General features: G+C 35.1%; 1 protein-coding gene across 1 annotated transcript in view; it reads left to right on the top strand.

Annotated features, from left to right (window-relative positions):
* Positions 1 to 25,565, top strand: part of FBXL13 (F-box and leucine rich repeat protein 13) — an 89,363-nt gene that overhangs the window by 50,509 nt on the left and 13,289 nt on the right. The window contains 8 exon segments of the mRNA XM_066990564.1: positions 2,229 to 2,332; positions 2,491 to 2,677; positions 3,063 to 3,118; positions 6,482 to 6,608; positions 14,851 to 14,934; positions 19,716 to 19,850; positions 22,309 to 22,387; positions 22,390 to 22,468. Coding sequence (XP_066846665.1) covers positions 2,229 to 2,332; positions 2,491 to 2,677; positions 3,063 to 3,118; positions 6,482 to 6,608; positions 14,851 to 14,934; positions 19,716 to 19,850; positions 22,309 to 22,387; positions 22,390 to 22,468 — 851 coding nt within the window.

Genomic DNA, 25,565 nt, shown 5'->3' with positions numbered 1-25,565 from the left:
CTGTCCCTAAACATTGCTGAGTTTGATCTGATTACCTGCTAGATGTTGTCTATCCTTTTCAGAATGGGAATTCCACTTAACTTTAGGCACCTTACTGAAGGAAAATTACCTTAATTTGTCTGTATAACAGTTAGAGTATCTCACAAGAGAAACCTTTTCTGATATCCATAAAAAGCATACACATGCTTTTCTCTCCTTTATGCATTTATAGGAAGGTATCGACACAACACGCCATTTCAGATCTTTTAAGCTAGCATTGAAACAGCATATTGCTGCCTAATATTTCCTGGCTGTGTAGCCCTCCAGTTCCCTTCTTGTTCTTATCATTGAGAAACTTGCTCTTATGATCTTTTGAAGCTTTGGCTTGTTTCCTCAATGTTTCTTCTAGGATCATTTTTCATCCTACTGCAGCCTCTCATGGTCAAGTCATATCCAGAGACCTTCGTGCAAGATTACTACTATCCTGGTATGAGGCCCATGTCTGACCACTGCAGGACCTGACATCTCTTGTAACCCTGTACATTTGAGAACTGCGAATTCAAACTCCAGGATTACTTGATGGAAATGGACTCTTCTCAGATTATTTTATTTCCCTGTCTGATGATAGATATTTGATAGCTAAAAGCCATTAATAGACCAGGTTCTTATATCACTTAAGACCATTTTTCTATTTTTTGACAGTCTGTTTAGAAGTCGTATCTTGCCCCTGCACTGGACTGCCCCCTCCACCCCTAAAATGTTGCTCTCTTACTTTCTTCAGCTATTTCTTGAAATATAGCTGTTTTCAGAGCAGCTGCTCCATGACAGACCTGGCCTTGAATACAAGCAGCTGACAGAGGGTAGTCGATTGGATTTGTATCACCACATGTTGCCTGCAGGCTGTTACAGACCACTGTAGGAAAAACATTGATGCTCCACTTGCATCCACAGTACTGAGAGTGTCACTTGAGTCACACTGTATTCCACATGTGTGGACATGAGACCTGCACAAATGCTTCAGGCCTGAGAACACATAAAGAGCAAGCCAACCTGGCTGTAAGTTAAAAGATGGGGCATTATGCCAGAAAAGGCAGTCTGCCTTGACTGTAGCTTAAAGAGTCAGATAGTTAAGGAAAAACAAACAAACAAGCAAACAAAACACAGCCACCAAACCTCAGACACAAAAGGATCCAAATCGTTAAGTTTCCAAAAACAAAAAGAGATGGAAACCCAGTGCATTAAACTCCTTGCTCAATGCTAGAGTGGAAGGAAAGCAGGTTTGACTCTTACTTCCACTGACAAGTAGTTGTGGGGAGCAGTCAAATGTGCTACAGAGGGTAGAGGTTGCAAGTGCAAGAACTGGAAGCATTTTCTAGTGCAATGTCACCATACTGTAGTGTGATGGATCAGTAGCTACTGCTTAGCTTCTGGCTTTCTTTCCTGTGACTACCTCCTGTCTGCTAAAGGTGTTCGCTGTCAGACAAAACATATGCCCTAAGTAAACCCAGTGCTTTACACTGCTGCTCCCCTTAACTTGGCAAATCAGGCAGCAGTTGGAGTCCCTCCCAGTACACTTCATCTTTGAAGTTTCCTCCTTTTGGATTCATGTCCCCATAGACCTTACTTGGTACCTAATAGTACATGCCAGACAGTTCTTTTGTGGATGTTTTCCAAGTGAATGACTCGCGTAGTACAACGTTGGAGGCTGAGCTGCGCAAGATTGTTATTTGTGTCATAACTCTTCATGCAAAACACCTTCAACTTCTATAGTAAAGTAGCATTGCTTGACATTTTAATATTAACTAGAACTGACAATCTGTTTTGCCACATCCTTTTATTACTGCTGGGATATCCTCCCAATTCCAGTACTCTGGGAAATAGTGAGATCACTACATGTGAATATCAAGGACAACCTTTTCTCATGTGGTTCGCATCCATGACATCTGTAGAACAAGTGGCTAAAAGGAAACTGTCCTGTCCTTTACACAGGATTTATATGTTAAAGGAGCTACTTTGTATGCCCAAGACCGAGCTGCCCAAAGATAATGAATATATGGAGAATTCCAGTTATTTATATAGTGCTCACAGTTTAGAAGTTACTATTAGAATGAGTTATAATTATTTATTCAAAATTGTAACATGCAGTATGTATGTATGCATGCAGACTGTTTTCTGATCCTTTGTTATATGACAGCATAGGTATATGAATATTTTATTTCACCTTTTTCCCTTCAAAGGCTCTGGTTTAAAAATGTTGACAGATAATGCCTGTTGTGTTTCTTGACTCTCCACATCTTTCTGATCCAACTTTTAAAGCCCTTGCTGAATGTAAACTCGTTAAGGTCAGGATTGAAGGTTAGTATAATATTTCACAAAATTATTAGAATGATTTCGAAAATTCATCCACATCATTTGAAATCAGTAAGAATCTGTCAACTGATTTTACTGGATATTTGGATCAGGCCCCTAATGTATGTCAGACGTGTAACTTACATCTTTATATATTTCAATGGGAAATGACCAAATTACTGATTTGCATTTCAAGTTGATAAGTAAATGCTGCCCATACATCAGGCTTATTCATATTGCTCGTTGCCAGAAGACAGATGTTGGTCTTAAGATGATTTCACAACTGAAGTATATTCATGTCCTGAGTGTAGCAGACAGCTTATCGCACCCAGTTTTCTGCAAAACATTCTAAAAGAATTTTAGTAAAGTTAATTATGCTCATCATAAGTCCTATTAGCATATCTTTCAATTTTAAAAATAAAGCCTTGCCATATTAATACATATATATTAACATTTTTTTAAAATTATACAAGTAGTTCTTTTTTCCTGTACCATGTTTTCAAAAAAACATTAATTATTACACCAGTTCAAACAAAAGACTCAACAGTAGAAGTTATATTACTTAAAAGTTACGGCACATTTTAGTGCTGGAATAGGGCTTCGAAGAAGATGAAAATGATAACAAAAGACAATGCAAGAACTAGAGCTGTCTTAAAATTTGGCTATTGTTTACATTTGTGAATACTTTTTTTTTTTGTACAATTACGAAGACAACATAGTCTGTTATGTTGTAGAGGAAGGATGTATTTGGTGTGAAGACTGTTTTCCATTTCAGATGTATCATGCATCAGTAAAAAAAAAAAAGAACAAAGAAAGAGCTTCCAAAGTTGCACTCTTGTTCCCAGTTTTGTGGCACGGTAATAGTGTCAAGGGTGGGTGGGAAAAGGGAAGGCAAAATCTACATGTATTTCAAAATCAACAGACCTATAAAATAATACAAGGAAGCTCGAACTGCTGCTTCTCGTAACATTTCTGACATCATTTTAGGGATTAGTTTTAGGGATTCTGCTTTAATATGTATCTAAGTACTTTTTGTGCCTGCTGATGCTGTGTAAAAATCTGATAACATTGCGTGCATAGATGCACTGAGAAGTGCTGGAGTAATACCATGACATCATGTTGGTAATTCAGTTGTGCAGATGAGACAGCTGCCTGAATTTTCTGGATTAACATTTAGAAGGCTGGATTTTCCAGTCTGTTGGCCAGATGGTTTCTTGGGCTGTGAGTGTGTTTGTACATGTTTCTACTACCTCTAACGCTAAAGAATTGCTGTATTGCATTAACAAAACTTTTAAAGCAATTATAAAGCTATTGTAAAACTCTGTATTCTGTTTTACTTACTTTTGCAGACATTTGTAAAAGTTTCAGCATAGCCAAATTTATAGATTGTAACAAATCAAAACTTTGTAAAGAGTTTTCTTAAGAAAAGAAATATCAGACTACCAAAGGGGAAATCTTAGTGTTTTTGTTGTTGTTGTTTTTTCTTTCTCTTATTTGGAGAGTATTTTCATATAAGAATTCACTCTGAATTAGAAACATTTAGCATTTATGACAGAAATCAAGGGAAGCACCATAATGGTAACAGGATCTTAAGAACAGATTTTGAAATGTTTAGTTTATAGGATGTTAAAACTCTTTATCGGTTTCCTATTTTTTCATTGACTTCTTAGTCTAAAAGTCTAACTTTTTCTAACTTTAGAGTCATATGGATTTATTTTATTTTATTTTATTTTGAGAAATGAATGGGACAGAAAGAGCAAATCTAACAATTCAGAATGCTTACTATTATAGGAAGTGTTTGACTACATATGAATAATGAAGAAAGAAACTGGTCATAATTATTAAAATTAAGAAACAATAGATATGAGTAAAAAGTTGGCTAAAAGTTGACACAGGCAATGCGGTGATTCACACCCTTGCCATATTTTCCCCATTTATGTTTGTCATCTTCATGTATGATAATCCAAGTGAAGCAGTGTGTGATCTGTGTTTTTATATGGTTCATCAGCTGACTGGAGAAACTTAGTATGTGTGTTCACTGCACAATTTTTTCAGCAGTACTATTCTTACCTATGCTTTTTTTTTAGGACTTTGGGATTTGCAGTGATTGTTCTGCAACAAACTGTGCAAGCCAAAATATGATTCTGTCCTAGAGAAATCTGGGATAGCTTGTTTGTCCATCAGGGAACACAGAAGAAATCTTGAACTTTAGCAGGAACCGAGCCTGCTGCAGTTCAAGAAGCGTTTGGACAACACTCTCAGACACACGGTCTGATTTTTGGGTGGTCCTTTGGGGATCCAGGAGTTGGACTCGATGATCCTTGTGGGTCCCTTCCAACTCAGGATATTCTGTGATTCTCTGAAATATTGTGAACGTATTGGAAAGCTAATTGTACAAGTAATGTTAAACGTGTCAAAGATATGAGCTGTATTGAACACTTACCCAAGTTGTAGTCAACACTCCAAGCCGCCCGGGTTGGCTGAAAGGTTTTCCATTTACCTAATCTTAATAACCTTTTAGTATATTATGAGTTAGACAGTTGTGCGTGTGACATGCAATTGATTAAGTGAAATAATTCAAGAAATAGTTGAACTGTTCAGTCAGTGCACGTATAGCTACTACATACATATACATGTACTACCCCTGTATTTTGCTTCTGTGCTGAAATACCATTTCTCCTTTAAATAATTTTCTTTACTTAAATCAATAAAGATATTAATACCAAATATTATATCAATAACAAATATTACTCTGAAATGTTTAAACAGGTTTTGATATCTAGATATGTTTTCCAAGCTCTGTCTTTTGATATGCTTTCACATCTGAGAGACAGAACTGATGGAATTTCTCATGATCTCCAATAGACTTTTTCTCAGAAAGTTCTGGTTTTTAGCAGTTTAGCAGTTACAAAGAGTAGCATCTCCTAATCAAGCCATTAATTATTCTAAGATTTTTGGGACTTAAAAAGGTATTAAAAATCAGTATTCATTTCTGTTTATCTACAATATAGACTGCTGAATTTAAATTAAATATTGAATTGTGTAGAACAGGAAAAATACATTCTATGAATATTGCTTACATTTCTCTTTTAAAATCAGTGATGGAGGTGTATAGCCATTGAAACAAAGGGGAAATCATCAATATTAATATGGAAACCTGAGAAGTCTTAATTCTAGGGAAAAAAAGTGCTTAAGTGGTTGTTGTCAGTGACAAAATTCATTTAGGTCACATTTTTGAAAACTCAGTAAATACTCATGCCTGCACAAACAAAAAGCACTCTGTTACTAAACCTCTTCATTCCCCATTCAACAGAAGGAGTATTGGTATTGGCAATCAAACTACAAATTTTAAAGTTCAAGAGAAGATCGGAGTCAGTCTTTCCACTCATTACTAGATATCTCAGCAGGCCCCTTGTTAGGCTTTCATAACATTAGTTGTAAACAGTTATAGCATGCTTGCTGGTAAGTTAGGGAATGCCTTCTCTGTTTTATTGATGGAGTGTTGCCCCTAGGGCTCTGAACGTAGATGCAATCATTGTTTGCAATCATTTCTTAGGTCTTCTGTTTTGCTTATAAGAACACACTACGTACTGTGCTTACTTAGGAGGTAAAATTCAGTCATGCATGTATGCTCAGTGAGTGCTGATTTGAAGATCTTAGCAATGTCTACGTTTGCTTTGTACTATTATTTGCATTGTTGTAAGTGGGTGTGGTTACAGCCATAGAGTACTGAATTCTGTAGTTGCGGTGAGCTTTGATGTTCCTGTGCAAGATATGACAGATTTGGAGATGGGGAAAAGTCAAGCATCAAACTCATTAATATATATATGAATTTGTAATATAGCTCCTTGATTTCCATATTTTCATTTAATTTTATTACTCTTCATGGTTTGAAACCTTTGGAATGCAAAACGTTATGAGTGTAGTCTCTGGAAGTGCTTACATAAGCCATATATCAAAAGTCTGATATAATCCCATGGGTATGGAGAGCTTATTTTCATAGGTCCCCTGAAAAAAACTTGGCAAGGGTTATGAGAAAAATGTACTTGTTATACTACATTTCTGTAACAGAAGTGAAAAGCCAACATTTCTGTTTTTCTTATTTATTTATTTATTTATTACTTATTGTCTAAATTATTATTATTTAATTTAGATGTCATCAACTGACCTACCTTAATCTACGTCACTGTGAAAATGTTACTGATGCTGGAATTGAAGCTTTGGGAAATACGTCGTCACTGATGTCCATTGATATCTCTGCAACCAACATCTCAGATATGGTATATATATGTAATAATTGTATATATGTATGCATATTATATATATATATAATTAAATAATAAACAATGTGCTTGCTATCTATTTAAGCTTTCAGAAAAAAATACAGTAAAATCCATTCATTTAGTCTGCATGGATAAGAAGCAGTGGAGCTGCAATATCATTAAAACAGATTTTAGAATTGTGTAATACAATATTTGCCAATATATAGGCACTACCCAATAAAAGTTAATTCTCACACTGGATAGTTCTCAGATTTGAGAGAGAAACTGAAACTGATGAAAAGAGGAGGCTGGGTGTCTCTCTGAAACTGATCTGTAAAAAACGCTAAGCAGATTATTTTTTTTTGCTCCAAGATGATTAGGCCTGAGGAAAAAGGAAAAACTGGTATTTTTAAATATTGAATTTGTAAAAATTACATTTTCCTTTAAATAGGTTTATGGTGAAAAATGTTAGCTCTAACAGAGGCACAGATCTACACTGTGGTCCAGAAAATAATTGCTAGTGAAAGAATTACTAAGAAGGTATCTTCAAACTGTCAAGAAGCTAAGACTCTGGAAAGCAACATAGCAAGTGTGGGAGCCAGGTTAAACATAGCAGGCCTCCACATAAGATGTTCTTGGCAGGTCCTGCCTCGTGGGTAGGGTTTAGAGCCAGTTCTAACTGTTACTTTTACTTTTAGGGCAAACTCTTCACTGAACACAGAAATCTAGGAGAAACATCATGATGAAAACTGTTGCTATACAGAATATTCACTCAGTTGCTGTTCAAGAAGAATTCTGACCAAGAACCTTATTGCTTGGTTCTAACACAGAATTTGTGCTAAAGTAATTAAAATACTTGTATCCGTTATGGAGACCTAAAAATAAAATAAAATAAAATAAAATAAAATCCAGTACAATACAACACAATATTATGTCAAGTAAAGAGGGCTGGGAAATCCATGAAGATTTAATTTAATGTTGTTATTTTAAATATCACAATATTATACCTGAATGAAATATATAATTCCTAGAATTACAGTCCCACAGTGTTTCAACATAAATGTTTTCTTTCTCTTTGCTTCTCAGAATTAGTCTTCTAAAGTGCTGTATTTCTTCTTACTCTAGTTTTCACATAGCACAACCCTTGCCCTCGGCACTAATCCAAGCTGTTCTGCTTACACTGCATTTTTAAGACATTCCGTTTCCTCCTTCCCACAAGACAGATAAACTCACTCGGAAATTGACCATTTATCATTCCTGTAATTTCTGATCTGAATGCTAGTACAAGATAGAAAACTGGTATGGTTCTCACTGTTTGCTTTCTTTAAGTGTATGGCACTCATGCATTTTCTAATGTTATAACATTTAAGCATTTAAAACATTAAATCTTAAATACATCTTCTAATCTTAAAACACGATTTGATGAAAAAGATCTTGCACTCTGCTTTGTAAAAAGCTACTATTTGTATGCTAATAAAGAGAAATTGTAAGGTTCATGTTCTTTCTTGTAGCCTGCACAGCAGATCTCTTGTTTTTGGTGTCTAGGTGAATGTGGTGTCTTTGTGAAACGTGTAGAATATGGAACATTGATCTGCATTACACAAGAGATGATTCCTTCTAGTTTTTCAAATGATGGCAAAATCATTCTGCCCATCTAAATAGAGCAGAATTTACTGTAATAAGGATGATATGTACTTAGGGGGAGGATAGGGGAGAAAAGATACAGTAGTCAGATTTTCTTACAGATTTGTACCTCATGTATAACTGCCTTACTTAAGATCTTAATCAAAATGGAGTTTATTTTCTTCTGTTGCTGTTGCCTTCCTCTTCTGTAGTTTCTCTGGTGCCAATAAGAGAAATGTCCCTGTTAAAGCCTGTCTTTCATTCAGGGAATTTTTTGCATTTGGAAGAAATATATCGACCCTTAGAATTGTACCTGACAAGAGAACTTGTTAGTACAGAAAAACACTGTAGACTCTTTGTAGACTCAAAGTAATGATAAAACATAGTGCTAATAAGAAATACACTGATAATCTCTCTCATGTTTGTAGAAATTTACTATACTTGTCCTGAAACTAATAGTCAATAGAAAGACTGGAAAACGAATAAAAATAATCACTGCATGTATTCAGATTTCAGTATTGTATAGGAACTTATGCACAGAGAGTAATGCATAGAGAAACAAAGGCAAACTTCTAAACAGAACCTAGGATAAAGCAAGTAATTTCATCACATGCTTAAGTTTGTATGTATTCTTAAGTCTCTTGCTAAGTCAAAGACCATTCATTAATAAAAGCAAGTATCAACCAATGAAGAGGATAACATCTTCATGAATGTGAAGGACTGGTGGCATCCCAAAGACTTTGCTCTCCTTTTCTCACTAGGGCTTTGATTCTATATAATCATATAATGTATAATATATATTCATATATAATACTCAACATTTAGTAAAATAAAACACAATTCCATTTAAAGTATTAATTTATTCACTCTGTTATTTTAGTGTGCCCTCTTCAAAGGAAAGAAAACACTTTAAAGAAAACCATTATTTCTTTTACAAGACTTAGAGTCCATTATGATGCTAAAAAGGAAGCATCTGATTTGCATCTTTCTCAGCTGTTTTTAGGGCGTTTCCTGAGCACTGCTGAGCAGTTTCTGCAGTATTGCCTCACCACACCTGCTCTTCTTTAAAAAAAGTGAAACCTCATCTTCATTTCTCTTGTTTTCTCTTGGCAGGATGTCAAAATTAGCGTTATGTTTCTCCTGTCCTCCCGATATGCAGATAATAAACACTTCATGCAATCATAAGCCATCATCCTTCCATATAGGTTTTCCTTTAAAGAATATCAGTAAAATAACAACATGTGAATACATATACAGTCTATATATAATTCTCAGTTGTATTCATCTTTTTACATTTCTGAAAATGTTTCCTTCTTCATTCAAAATTGTTTTAAAAAAAAACCAATGACACATATTTCTAAGTCTCAAAACTTTTTTTTTAGTGGTGGGAAGGACACGGTTGTTCTGTTTTTGTCATTCTTGTACTAGAAATAGGTTTCTTAGAGTCATGAACACCTTAAAAGAGAGACTTAGCAATGAAATGATTTGCAAGCTCAGTTATAGATTAAAAAAAAAAATAAAATGACACCAAACAACACAATGACAGTACAAAAATGTACAGTTCCTTGAAAAAAATTACCTTTAAATTCTTTGTGAAAACTTTTTTTTTTTTTTTTCCTAGCTAGCCTTCCATCTCACATAGTTTTCCCTTACCTCCTGCTCTCCTAAAAACCCTGGAATATGGACCATAGATTTCTCGGTTTCAAATTGTTAGTATTGTGAACTTTTTCATGAAAGCATAGATGATACGCTAATCACATATCACCTTGGATGTTGTAGATATTCTAGTACATTCTATTCATCTAGATATTCTATTTACGTTATTTACAATATATGCAAGGTGGTTATGTTTCTATTACTGAGATGGAAACACTGGCATTTAGGGCCGAAACCTATTTGTCTTTCATATAAAAGCAGTCCCAGTGGAAATGCTTCCATGAATTAGAGAAGCAGTTTTAGTTATAAGATTTGTTCTCATGCTCTCCATATTTTTCATAAAATGTCTTAAACCTTCTCTGATGTCTCCATATTTTTCATAAAATATCTTAAACCTTCTCTGATGTTCTATATGACACAGCTTTGGCAGCTTTGCTCCAAGTCTGAGAGTCTGAAAGCATGCAGCTGCGTAGCGTTCCTCCTCGATCTGACACAAGCTGCTAATGCACACGGCCTGGACCACCCATCTACTTGGGACACAAAAAAAAAAACATTAAATATAGAAGTATTGGGACATTTGAAGAAAATGGCTTAAGCCAAACAGGATTTAGACAGTCAGAAAAAGCCTAACAAGGAATAAAAAAGGAATTGTTAAAGTAAATCAGTTGACTCCTGAGATATATAAACAATTTAAAAATGGAAAGAACTCTGGTACACTTCTAAAATCAAAAATTATAAGGAAATATGAAGTGTTAGAAGGAGTTTTCTGTTACAGTTTCTTCTCAATGGCTGTTATGCATGAAGTCTCTCTTGCAATGAACCTAAGGTCCCAGTCTCTCCTCTGACTGGCATGTCCCTGCAGGAATCGTGTGTGGCACCAAGTCATCAGTCACAAATTCTTTGCATGCTGGCTATGCAAAATTGCTCTTTAAAGTTGAGGGTAGTATATAAACAATTAGTTCTGCTTTCTTTTCTTATGTGTTTGTACTTAATGATTTTCAGATCCTGGCTGTTCCTGAAGGCCAGGCTGCAACATAAATATCTACTAATATTTTAATAATAAGATTCTAAACAGACCACGGGGAAAAAATCATTTTGGCTTTACACAGTTATATAGAGTATTTTTTTATTTTGCACTGTGTGTTTTTTTTTTTGCAGTGGGATTCTGTATTTATGGTGTCTTGAATCCATAGCCTGGCTTTACATTTTGGTCTGTTAAAAAATTAGACCAGTAGGACTGAGGAAGAACCTTGCAAAGGTTAAGAGAAAAAATATTACCAGGGCTGATAGCTATAAGCAGCAACAGACTGCAAATGAATTAGCTGCATTTGATTTCCAAAGGAAAGGAAGTGACAAAACACAACCCCAAGGCAGGGAGAAGGACATGCTAACATATTCATGCAAGCTCCAGATTCAGATGTTAGCAGTCCGGTTTTCCTGGGGGAATAGAGAAAGAGGATTTGGCCTGAAGACTTAGGAACTTAATTCTGTGTAGAAATAGGAAATGCACAGAGAGTCTCTGCAATCAGTGCCAGATGTGCTAACACCTTGACTTCCAACAAAAATCAGTAGGAATTAAAGGTAACCAGCCAAGTTGAAAACTGGGCTCAGTGGTTTTACAGGATATTTTGCTACAATGGAAGCCCTGTTGTCTGGACTTAGTATCAAGAAACATATTTCATGAGTTTTGATTTGGTCTAGTCACAAGTGGTTTTAGATACAGAAATTAAGTTTTATGGAATGTGTTATACACACAGTCATACAGGGAGATTTCTGCACTGCAATTAAAAAATGTCTTTACAGTTCCCATAAACAGGTCTGACCTATTAGCTCAGGTATTGGAAATAATATAGCTGCTTTGATTAAGAACTTACCAATTTTCCAGAAGGTGTTTGCTTATCTGAAACTGAATGTTATTCTCCCACATATATCTTATTAGGGAAATGATACTGCAAGATATGGGTTACATTTTCATTTTCTACTAGGTGTTTGATGCATGAAACTGGTGGACTGTGGCTACTTTGTACAGAAATATAAGCGTTTTAGAGGATGGCCTGAGTCATTTCAAAATGGCTCACAAATGGAAGGTGGGAGCTACCTCTTAAGAAGAGCTGTCTTCCAGGATTGGAGTCACTTTGAGGTCAGCCTGTTTGATTTGGGGTATGAACAGGAAGAGACATCTGTGTATCTCTGGAACATAAAGACATAGATACTTTACAGATGCTGACCTTTAGGGTTACCAAGAGATGCGTGAATGGAAATCTCGGAAGCTGAAAATAATGTAGCACATGTTAGTAAGAGATGATACATTCATTGCAGTCTGCAGTTGAAAGGCATAGGGTTGCAGTTTGCAAATATAAATAATAAAGAATTGCTTTTTTGTATGCTACAGCCTCAGATGACTTTTGTCTCCAGCAAGTGAAGACCCTCACCATCTGGTACAGTAGATTCTTATTTTCTTATCAACAAAAACTGTGGTGAAATAATAATAAATGATGTTCTGCAAATGTTTGTAGGCCTCCCATAATGAATTAACTGAACAAAACATTTAAACAGAACAAAACTGTAAAATTCAGTTGCTTGAAAAAAACAGCTGCTGGGGAAGAATAAAATGTTTCTTTTAAAGTTGTTTTTTAAATGGAGACTGTAATAAACATGCTATACAAGACATGCAAGACAAAGTCTTCTCTTTCGCTATGGCAACAGAAGATTAATCCAAGATACATGGGAGATTTCTTCATGTTAAAGAAGAAAGATGTTTTGGAAACCTACAGAGTAGGTGTCATAGTCTGCATGCTGTGTAGTGTCCGTTTTGCTAGTATATGTTTCCAGGAGTTCTGATGATACAATCATAGCTCTCGACATATTTTTTAAAAATGTCTGGAGGCTTAGTATAGAAGTCTCAGGAATAGGTCAGTATCCCAGATGGGAATCCCTGATGTTGTTTATCAGGGAATGCTACTGAATAAAACAGGAATTCTACTAAAAGTAGTCATAATTGGCTACTTTATGTTAACATATGCTACATATGTTAAATTAAAAACTAATAGTTTAAAAATTCATATAGATTAGACTTCCTGCACTGAACTTGTTTGAAGAGGTTTATTTTTGGAAACATCCAAGTTTCATTTTTTTTATGTGTGATTGGCAGCTCCTAATGACATTCCTTTTATACCGTGTCTTTAGTCTTTGCCTTCTCAAATCTGGTGTTATTAATGAAACACCTTAAAGGAGACTTTGATTTTTATTGTAAAAATATTTTTATTATGACACAGTGTCAGTATAGTCACATAATATCATTATAGATTAGCTTTGAAATAATAGCAGTGTTAGTTGTCATGTAGAAAAAAAAAAAGTTAATATTTCATTACCAAGTACCATAAAGTCGTACCATTTTTAGGTAAAGGGAAATGGATGAAAAAACAATGTCCTAAAGGTTGACCCTATCACTACGAGTCTCTTCTTTAAGGAATTCTTGTTCTGACATGAACACATTTGAGGATTAGGTAGACAATTATTTGTTTTCTTGAATAAGATTGTTCTGGACAACAAAAATTTGAAATCTGTAGATTTTCATGAAGCTGTTGTAAGTAATGGTCAGCATATAACTGTGTCTGCTGAGAAAAAAAATGCAAATTTAATTGTTTTCATAAGCAGCTAGGATTGAAAATCTTTTTCATTGTTCCATTTTCTGTTTTTATTCAGCCTGTGAGGTTTCAGGAATTCACAAAATTTGAACTCCAGCCGCACTCTCCCAGCATTATCACTACAGTTTCCACATCTGGATTCCAGACACTACTTAAATGTGTTTATTTTGTCAGTATGATATTTCCTCTCTGTGTAGTGCTGTTCACTACTTAATCGTAGATAATTTATTAACCACATGGAATGAAGTGATAACTTTGTTTTCATGAAGAAAAGTTTGTTCAATAATATGGAGCATACAACTACTCTGCTGTGAATATTAAAACACATTTTACAAAATTAACATTTATTTCTCCTTCAAATTAAAGTTGAGGTTAAGAACATGGTTCTGTTTCCTGGGGTATGAGCAGTAAAAAAGGTAAAGCATCTTCTGATCCTTTTGCACTCCTAAAATAGGAATTTACCAAAGTTTTCACCTCCCTATTGTCCTGAATATGTTTTTTTTTTTTTCTAAAGTAGAATGTACCTATCAGTGTGACTCAAACATCTCAAGTATGGTCTTGTTGTACTCAGAAGTTGTAGTTATAGGCATAGCTTTAGTCATAAGACCTTCACCAATAAGAAAATCCTAAAGGCAGCAATTTTAAGATACTACTTTTCTCCAGTTTCTTTCTTTCTGAACAGGTTAAATTTTTTTTTTCTTTTTTTTTGCTTTTGCCATTGAATATTTTCTACAATGAATTCCTAACTCCTGTATGTACATCAGGAAAAAATAGGAGGGTAAACTACATGCATTCTGTAGAAGAGTAGGATGTACGTAAGAGCCTAGCATTTATCGGCTCTTATGGACAGAGATGGATAAAATAAGTCCTGCTATTCTGTTAGATTCTAATGGATGCAGGAAAGTCCTTTTAAGAAACACTTCAGAATCAGAGCTTAACTAGACAACAATGATAATTATTTCTAGTTTGATTAAAAAAAATGCAACCAAAAAGAAAGTTATTTTGAATATCTGAGAACAGTCATGTAATGAAGCATTTGGTGGAGGAGAGAAATCCAGACTATATTTCCCACAAGGATTTCAGTGAGTGACTTTGGATAGCTCACTTATATAGTGTCTCCAACCCTTGTTTTTCTTTGTAAAAAGTAAATAATGTTCTGTGAGAGTATTCTGAAGAGTTATTATTTTTGTGTCTTAAAAGATGCTGTAATTCTTAGGTAGAAGGTTTAACATACAAAACTTGGATATTTTTGGCCATCTTAGGATATTAAATGTAATTACATATAATTGCATATATTGATTTCTAAGGTTATTTTTTTTCTGGATTTTTTTTAGGGGTTGAGAGCCCTTGGCTGCTGTGGAAAAATAAAGCAACTTTCTTTATCAGAATTCAAAAATGTCAGTGATACTGGGATTCAGGTAAAACTTAACTTCTTTTCTTGATGTGTCCTGGAAGCCTCTCTATTTTGTCAATTTAACGATGTCCAAAACAGATAATATTTTACTCTTTACATCATCATTCATTCTTCATTGCAACGTTCTACACTTTCACCATTACAAATCATTTTCCCCTTCTTATTCCTTTTCATTTTTTTCATTCCTTCTGTAAATTATAATGAATCTCAAATTCTGCCCTCTGCGTTGAATGAAATTGATTCTACAGGAGCCTTTTTACTGAATTGTACTGTGCAAATTACAGTCTAAATTGCTGGCACTATTCTTTCATCCTTGCTCTAAAAATCTTTCATGAATTTCTATTTAGAATATACTTTTCTCACTGCTAGTGTGAACTTTCAAGTATTACTGCTTTATTAGGTTGCCGTTTGTTGAATGCCGTGCTTACTTGACTTAGTATGACTAGTTCAGTGGAATAGTTAAATTTCATTTAGCCTGTTATGTGTGGTTCTTCATGCGCTGCTGATACATTGCTACACGCAACTGTCTTTTAGTGATACAAATATGTCTCAGTCTAACAGTATATTTCTTACCAGCACAAATCCTTAAAAATAACAAATTATATTTCAATAAGAAAAGCATACACATCGCATCCAGACTGAACAGATTTCTTAGCTATTTTATAGAAAAAAAACCACAGCACAAATTACACCGTTATTTAAAAAAAAAAACACAACCACTTTTCCACTTTTAAAATGTCCTATGAAAACATCAACTGCATAATTTGTTCATGTGTAATGATGAAAGTAATCTACTTGAAATTAGACTACATGTACTTTCAGCTAGATATTTGAAATACTGACCTCTTATTCTAAAGACCTCATACTCCCCGCAGAATTATCTGTTGAATCTCACTAAACTTATTTTTTCCCCACTGTTTTTCTTTTGATTATTATATATGTTGGTTTAAAAATTTAAATATTGGATTTTGACCATATAAAGAGAGACGTTGTTCTTAAAAAAAAAAAAAAAATTAGGCTAAAATATAAATATGTATTTGTTACTGTTCTGACCTTAACATTAGCCTATAAGCTTAGAAATTTTCCGGGGTCAATAATCTTTAAGAAGTAATCACACAGGAAATTAATTAATATGTAAAAAAACAACCTAAAAATTGAAGTTGCAGCAAAGGCGATTTTTTATGTCGATGATAAGTTTTGAAGTTACACAGTAAAAAAAAAACACTCTTTTGAATAATTAGCAATTTCATAGAAATATTAATTCTAATACAGTATTTGAACTCCATTTACAATGCTTATAAATTATTTTGTATTTTTGATTTATGGACTTGCTTTTTTAGTTAGTCAACAATGAGATTTGCCATCCAAATATTTATCTTCCTTATACTATCATCACAGCAGTAACTACATATGAAATTCTGATTTATTAGTATTCATTATCTTGTTTTGCTAAAATCGGTTATTCTGTGTTACTGGAATTCTTTTTATGGGTAAAACATTGCACTGGAGACTGGAGGAGACTCAGAGGGGGCAGGAGGGATGATCAGATGTATGGAACACTTTCCTTAAAAGGAGCAAATCAGTAAGCAAGGAACCTGCGGTCTGGAAAGGGGATGGCTGAGGGAATATGTCTGAGATCTGTACAATTGCAAGTGGCACGAAAAGGGTGAATAGGGGTCAACTTCTTGCTGTTTACTTCCATACATTATCTAGGGGGCACGAAGTGAATCTAGTTTGAAGATTCAGATGAAGAAAAGGAGATGACTGTCTCCAAAATGTATTGTTCTTTATCACAGGTTGTGTATGTGCTTGAAGTTTACCTACATCCTTATGGAGATTTGATAGATTCAATACAATTGCGTTGATTTACAGCTTTGTGTTTCAGAACAATATAATAAGCATTAGTTGATAACTTTACAGTGGAAAAAAGAGCTATGCATTTTGTTGAGAAGGAGAAAGTATTTACATCCTGCTTTTTTTCTGTAACTGAGAATTGTTTCTAACCACATGTAACAGAAATGTTTAAATCATGTTGTTTAACAGCATCAATTTTATGCCCATAAACACTTTCAGACTGTCAGGCTGCAGGTACAGGCACTGCCATCATGTAATCCCAGTCTTCAGCCTCTACATTTTTTCCATTATAAAGCTCCAACATCCATCATTTTATAGCTATATATTATAAGAATGAGTCAGTTGTTGCTGCACCACAAGGGATGCATCTGGATTGAATCTTCTTACCCAATGTGTATGTCAGACCATTAGAATTTGCTTCTTTAGGAATAATTCTGACTGGCCTTTCATGAGTGTAAAGTTCCATGGTTTTGTTCCCACAAAACAATGACCAAGTATGTACATCTTGTGTATCTCACTGAAAGTCGGTGCAGAGCCAGCACTGCTCCTTTCAGAGGAGAATATTCACTTCTACATCGCACTATGCCTGAGAAGGTATTTCAGTAAGTGTCGCACAACATAAAGTGAAAAAAGAATGTGAAAAAGAAGTGTTTACACTTTCTGTAACTGCAATATGAATATGAACTTTCTGATGAAGAAAGAATCAGAAGTGAGCACATGAAGATGTAGGACAAACCATGTGGTCATGGATCTAGGGAGGGCAGGAAGAAGAAAAGATAAGAAAGTAACTCGAAACAAAATGGTAAGTCCATCTTTAAAGGTGAAATCAAAGGATATGAGTTTATGGAAAAAGCTGTAGAAAGTTGCCCCATTTTATGCTGTACATCCTAGTTATTCTTTGATTATATAAAGAATATTTAAATTATATGAGAAGAAAATGCATATTAAGAGGTCTTTAATAACACTGTTAAGGTAAAATGCAGAAAGTTGTAAAATTGCAAAAAAAATGTTGATCTTAGAGTGTTAATTCATTTACTTGTTTACAGGCATTATAGCAGTATGTAAATGATTATGTGATCACATATTTTGTAAATAGGATCTCATTCATAGCTCAGACAATGCTCAATTTATGAGCAGTGTGTTCATACTTCATATTTTCTTTGATGCTTGTGTGCCTTCAGGTCTTATTTAAGCAGAATTAAAATTGTGCAAATAAGTTAGAAAATCATATTTCCTTCTTATACTATTCAATTATTTGTTGTGTCCTTAATGTTTTGCAAAAATTTCAGATCTTCACCAGCTTTTCTGGAGATCTTGGGTATTTTCATCATAGGCATAGAGCCAGGGATCCAGAGATGAAGAGAGCAAACAAAGCACCATTTCCTTTGTGAAATATGACTTAAAGTTTACTCCCGCATTGTTGCAAATAGCACTTAAGAGCAAATTCAGAACCTAACTTTGACGGATGTTTTAGGTATGTATGTAGACTAACTATGCCAGTAAAAACAAGATAATCATATCTCACAGCCATTGAAATCTTGGCTTCAGCTTGTGCTGCATACCCTAGCTGAGAATGTAGTGATTAAGTTGTCATGTCTGAGACTAATTCTGAAGGTATTTCGATTTCTCTTACACACAGAAAACAAAACAAAACAAAACAAAACAAAAAAACCACCAGTTTTTGGGTTTAGAATATTTCTGTGTTGTTGTTAACACCCTGTAAATCTAGGATTAAAATAGGAGAGGTACAAAAGCCAATTTTTATAAATTCGGTATTGTTCACTCTAACCAGTCCTGCATTAAAACATTCACATTCAAATATTTTGTGATATAAACAAGAACCCAAAGCCCAAGAAGCACTACCTTGGTACAGCTGTATTGGTAGGAAAAACAAAACAAAACAAAACAAAACAACAAAACAGCAACAACAACAACAAAAACAGCTAGAGTTATGATACAGATGAAATTTCTAAAAAAGTTGGTCTGGGAAACAAATTTCAGACTTTCATTCAAGTTTCTTTGCATCTGTTAATGTAAGACTTTTGAAAATCACACACAGTCACACACCTTTTGATCATCAAAAAGCTAACATTTACCAGTGATCAACTATATTTTAGTGCCTGAGTTCCTGCTTAATGTAAAGAAAAAGTGGCCATAGTCTGGTTACTATAGACTCTTTTTCACAATGAAAAATAAGTAAGTGTATTTATGTATCTCTGTCTGCATGTACATGTGGTATTTATCCATGTAGTCCTTAGTCTGTTTACCTCAGGACTAATTCTAGAAAGGTTTTGAAAATCTTCAAGCAGTCAGTTTTTGTATTCAATCTGCAATATAAATATTTCCTTCTTTCTCCTTTAGAGAAAGGTTCTACTTGTAGAGGTAGATTTTTCATTCCAGTATATGCCAAATTATGTCAGCTTTAGGCCATGATTAGAAAAATATGGAAGACCAGCTCAGTGACAAATTTAAGTTATTTTACCATGGTTTTAGGCTGGAAATGATAGAAGAGAAGAGATTCTTACTGAAGCTAATGTCACAAAATGGTCTGGTATACTCACATCATGGCACCATTAAGTGAAGAAGTACTGCTTTAGGTTGTTTTATTTTTGAGTTAACAAGTCTGCAGTTTCTTAAAGCAAAAGTTTCCACATTGAGCTGTATTAGAAGTATGGAGCAGAATTTTATTCTAATGAACACACTGTATAACGTATCAGCATCAGCAATGGAAAATAGCCTCTTAATGCAGCTCTTCTTATTCCAGTGGAATTCACAGCCTACAGCTGAGTAACTTCACGGCTAATGAAGGGTGCATAGAACAACTGAAGTGCCTGAAATGGATCAAAGGATTGACATAAATATATTGTAAATTGAGAAAAATAGAATAGGCATGTTAACAAAGAACGATAGCTCTGTTTGTTGCATTTTCAGGAGTTCTGCAAGGGCACAAAACACCTAGAATATTGTCACGTCTCCAATTGCCCTCAGCTGACAGATGAAGCTGTGAAATATTTGGCACTTTACTGTCACAGACTAGCATCTGTCAGCATAGCTTGTTGTCCAAAGGTATGTGTGTCCACAGGTAAGAACTGGGACAGTAATTTTGGCATTGCTATTGCAAAGAAGTACATTTTATTTCATTTAAAAATTTGACCTGCTGGAATCTATGTCTCCTCACAATTCTACAATGCACACATCTAACTTTAAAATCAGAGCCTAAGTTCAACTGACTAAAGTTCTGAGACTTGGTTCTTTAGAGAATTTGGCATTCTTCTAATGGTTGCAGATAGTTAAATTAGGTATTTTTTTGCAAGCCTCACTTTCCATTGTACACCTTATAGACATATCACACACAAAAAAATAGCATAAAATATCAGTGGATACATTTAGGCTGGAAATTGGGATAGTTTGGGATAGAGGCAAAGTATCATGTAATGTTAATTCCCTTCTTAAGAAGGGAATGAACTGGGTCATATTTTGTTATTCCTTCAAACAGGGACAAGAATTAAACTGAGTGACATAGTAATCCCCTTCCAACACTTTGTTTCTAAGTAATATCTTCTTCTTTAAAAGGTTAAAATCCGATCTGTTAACTACCATATTCAGAAAAGAACATCAAGACTTTTTAAAATAAACCTACACAGAAGTTTACAAGATTTTTTTTTCTTTCTTTTGACTTGAATCCAGCTTGCAACTCCATAAAATGAGCTGGGTACACCTGTGTTAAAACTAATGGGTGATTCAAATCCTTTGGCAAACTCTAGTATAAACTGAGGGGATCCAGCTGCTACATAAAGAAATATTTTCCACTGAGAGACTGTTTAAAAATGTTCAGGAGATTAAACTAAGAATGAACCTTTTCCAAAGGGTATACATTAATACATCTGACGGTCATGTTGTGCAGTATCAGATATATATATATATATATATATATATAAAACAACACAAAAACAACTGGATTAAAACAAAAAACATAGCAAGAGAACATGGAAAACACCATGTGGAAACACATGTCCAATAAGAGTGTTTGGGCATGTGCTGTGCAAGTTACTCTAACATTAGAATAGCTTATCCCTTTAATCACATCTACAGGGGCAAATTAATTTTCATTGAATAAACCCCATTGGCTTCAGTGAAAGTGCAGTGAGCCTCCCTGTCATGTTTCTGTCCACCTAGGACAGGTACAAGTCATTCTGCAAATGATGATACCATAAAATATTCCGCAGTGCAGTTCAAAGTCTTATGCAAGGAATGAGCCTGATTCAAGAGTAATCAGGCTCTTAACTTACTTCATAGGGAGAAAAAAAAAAAAAAAAAAGTGAAGTTGCTCTGGGAAACATATCCTGTACATGAAAAAATACAGCAAGAATTGAAAATAAATCTCTGGTTCAATAATTCAGGTATTTAAATAGCAAAGCTCTGAAAACACCGTTCAATGGACAGTGAATTCTGTAATTCAGTCCTGTGGAGGGATTAGCCTTAAGTGTGTGATGAATGTAGATTTCTCTTAAATGTATTGATACTGAATACTGAGTTCGGTCAGCAAATTTTGTTTATTTCAGTAGGAATATTAGTCTATTTATTCACCTTGTAATCAATTTATTAATCTATTTTGGATCTTAACATACCTAAATTGGAATTTTCTGTCCCACAAACCAGGTCCCAGCTTCCTCTTGCCTCCTTGTTCACCTGAGATTCTCACGCAATTGGCTGTTCAGTGCTAGTGAAACACACTTCTCTCTCCACCGTTCCACTTCACCGGGGTCAGAAACATTCTGATTTTAATCAAGTATCTTTTAAAGGTCTTTAGCAGGTCCCCGCTTGAGTTTTGGTCCTGACTGAACAAGGCTATTAAACTGTGTCAGTTTATTCCTGACTGTTCCCGCAAAGGTCAGTGGAGCTTTTAAATAACCTGCATGAGTGCTTTTGTACTTTGAAGACTCAGCATCTCACGTGTTTCTCAAACAAGTCTTCTAGCATTAATGGCTATGAATATCATTTTAGAAAAACGGAACTGTGAGGTGAAACTAAGCAGCTCTACTTCAGAGCTAAACAAACACAGCTATATGTTAGTAAGGGTTTGCTATGAGACTCATTTGTAACAGGGAACCAGGATACAAAAGTGGTGTAACTAAACTCTAAGCACATCCTAATAGTTCAGTGAGAACAATGCAATACCAGGAAAGGTTAAAGGCCTTTGCATGTGCCACATGCAAAATCATGAGGTTGGGAATGTTAAACTACTCTGATTAGGTGAAAAACAACCCACAGGATTTTAGACGGTGCTGAAATCATGTTTAACTAATATCTTATATGCTCCTGATATTTAAGTGACAGTTCCTGTAGAGCCTCTTGCAGAGATTCAGAATTCTGTTGTGCCAGAAACTTTATTTCCACAAGGTTATTTTAAAACATCATTTTCCCACAAATCAGACACTGAAATTGTGTGCTATGTTGTTTTATTTTTCCTTCCAGCTGTTCAATAATCTTCTAACTTCTGTGTGCCTTGTTGCTTCATTTACAGATGACTGACACCTATATACAATACTTGGCCACAGCCTGCCTTTATCTCCACTTCTTGGATGTTTCGGGTTGCATTAATCTTACAAAGCACTGAAATGTCTTTGGAAAGAGTGTAAGCAACTCCAGACTCTCAAGATTCTGTACTGTAGAAATATTACCTAGTAAGAGGATATTTCCTAATCTTAATTTAGGTTTAAACCCAAAAACATAAGGCCTGTCTTCGCTGACATCTTCTTGCTCCTTCGATCTTCATCTTGCTCCTTTATTTGGGAGGGGTGGGGAGGTTGGGGACTGTCCACGTTGTTGCCTTAGGAATTGTATGGCTCCGTGTATGTATCTACATACTCTAGTGTCAGTCAGAAGTGAAGAGAAATAGGGACACCATATATCTTTACGGCACAAAAGGTTCTTTTAGGGAAGTTTATACAGACACAGGGTATCAACTCAAGGAAACGTGGAATTTGAGGGAGAAAACCAGGCTGGACCTAATATGCTCAGCCATCGCACTGAGTACTTGAGCCCACTCAGAGAGTTTGTGGGAGCCTGTGAGAGCATATTTCCCAACAACCGAATGTTAGTATAGGGCAGAAGTAGATCTGAGCATTGTTGTGGACCTGTGTTTAAAATATAGCATGGATACAGCGAATGAGTCAAGGTATCGTGAGCATAGTTTCATGAAGTGAAACATACAATTGGAAAAAACAGGTCATTTACCACAGCACAATCCAATTTTCCCACTGTTGTAAATGGACCTGTACTCTTGATTCCCCATGGAGTCTATTTTGGTCAGATTTCAGTTCGAGTTTTCAGCTCTGTGTCTCCAAGATGCAGATCCATCGCCCTTCCATTGTGTTTAAGAGCGTAACAGAGCAGTCACCTTACACCTAGAGCTCCACAGTGGCCAGCCACTCCAAAGGTACTGAAATTGTTTGGAAAAGAGCTAAAGTTTAAGGAGGGTTGACAATTCTGTGTATATAACTCAATCAAGCTTTATTACTTCAACAAGAGTAAGAAATATGTAACACTAGATTATGTAGAGAGTGTCCACACCAGGAGAATGCTAACCCCACTCTTACAGTGCTTACAAGACCACTGTAGATAGAGCACTCCTTACTAAATCATTCCAGGGTTTAATAGTCACTTTAGAGACTACAAAACTCATGCAGATGCTTAGCAACTTAAAAGATATTTTATGTGCTTCATGCTTTCCAAACCCTCCTTGGTTTACTTCCCTCTGCCTCACCACAGACAATTCTGCTCTCATTACTTTTTTTTTTTTGGTCAGGCCTTTTTTTTTTTTTTCCTCTCTGGCTTAGCTTTCTTAATGTCATTTTAGAACTTTCTTCTCAAAACATCTACTTCTAATTAGATTACTAGCTATGTGTTAGCTATGGAAAGTGTTTTGAAGGATTGGTATGCAACAGTAGTAACTGAAAAAAAATATTCTAAATATACTACACTTCATACTGAAAAAAAATATTAAGATACTTTTAGCTTCCTAATTACTTTCTGACTTACAGATTTTCTCATATTAAGCCTCAAGGGATTTTCTCTAATCCCAGATTACTGTTGTTGACTTTCTTTTTCTGTGCCTTTATATCTTTGTTTAGAGCACTAGGCAGCCCTTCTGAGCTCTGGTTGCTTATACATTTTCCTGTAGAAATTAGATGTAATAGGAATGAAAATTTGAGCAAGTTCCAATTTGTTTGGTGTGCCATGATCAAAGAGCTGACTTGATTTCTCAGAAACACACTTGCAATAGTGTGGATTTTGCAGGATGACCCAGGACCGTGCCTCTGCCTGAGTCCTGTATGCTATGGGGTCTCTGAACATCTTGATTAAACTCTTCTGACTCAGCCAAGGAATTTCCCAACTGGTTATTTTTACTGTAAAGAAAGCCCTAGAGAGTCACAGATTTTTCAAAACAAAAAGCAGCCCTGAGACACACATCTCCACCCAGTGTTATCTTTCCCCTTTTTGTGATTTTTACAACTAGGAAAACTACCAAGTTTACTTTCTCAATCTTGATTTTCTGGTATGTGATGGTGGTTGGTTCTTTGCTAGCTAGCCTCAGGCTCTGATCCTTTGCCCTGTATGTTCAAAGACAGGAAACTCTTACCCTGTGCAATTTGAGTCAGGTGGCTCAACCATGTAAAATAATTCAGTACTGAAGGTTCTTTACTTGTTCTTTCTAACACAACTGAAGAGCCTCCCTAGACCTAGGCAGGCTGCAGAATGCACTGACTATGTCAAGATCAGAGTGGCTTTTCAACTGCCATTAAATGCAATGATACTCAGAAAATAGAAGGGAGTTCACAGTTAGATTCAGATATATTCTACATCCTGTATATGTCACACTTTCTAAAAAATCTTTTTTTATCGTAGTTCAAAGTCAGTATTGGGAAGATATTGGCTTTCTGCCAATAATTGCATCAAAAACATAGTAAAATATGGCAGCGATTCTAAGCTGTTGGTCATATTGCAGCAGGTTTTAAATAACGACATCAAAAGCAATGACAGTACAGTCACTTCCATGTCACAATGTACTTTTATAAAGCTATGTATTTCATTCACAACCTGAATGTTTTTAGTCATGAAATGTAAGTAACAGATTGTCACAAAAATGAACAACGGGTCCTCATTCTCTGTTTTCAAGCTAACTCCTAAAACCTTATTCAGATTCTTAGATATTCACAGAATGTATTGGAAAAAGCTGTTTTCAGGTGTAATTTATATACTACAGGCACGAAATGTACATTTCAGAGACATTTTGTTCCCTATTCAAGGAGATGGAAGAGATACCTATGTAAAAAATTAGATGAATCTGGAGAACTAAACATGCTAGTGGCTTTGATTCTAAATTAGCAATAGAAGAAATGTTTTTAATTTGAAGTTGCTATCTTATAGCAAAATCTATAAATCATGTATACTTCATTTTGCCAAAGGAATTCCCCATTATTTATTATTAAACACTAACCAGTCCTAGCAGACGTCTTAATTGAATGAGCCTTGCAAGTATCAAGGCATATCTCATGTACTGTCACATACTTTTTCAAAGCTTCATTTTTGCCATTAGATTAAAATAGAGAACATATGCAACCACGAAGTTCTTGAAGTTTCAGTCCAATGCAGCTTCACAGGAAATAGTTATGAGCATAAAAATTGTCCATTCTTTCCAGTATCAGGTAGCATTTGAGATTATTATTTGCCAGCATACTAGCCTGGTGCCAGGTTTATTTAAAAATTAAATTTAAAAAT

The sequence above is a fragment of the Anser cygnoides genome, chromosome 1 (genome assembly GCF_040182565.1).
Source record: "Anser cygnoides isolate HZ-2024a breed goose chromosome 1, Taihu_goose_T2T_genome, whole genome shotgun sequence".
Classification (NCBI taxonomy): Eukaryota; Metazoa; Chordata; class Aves; order Anseriformes; family Anatidae; genus Anser; species Anser cygnoides.
Note: the sequence above shows the minus strand (reverse complement) of the source record. Positions and strands in the feature narration are given on the sequence as shown.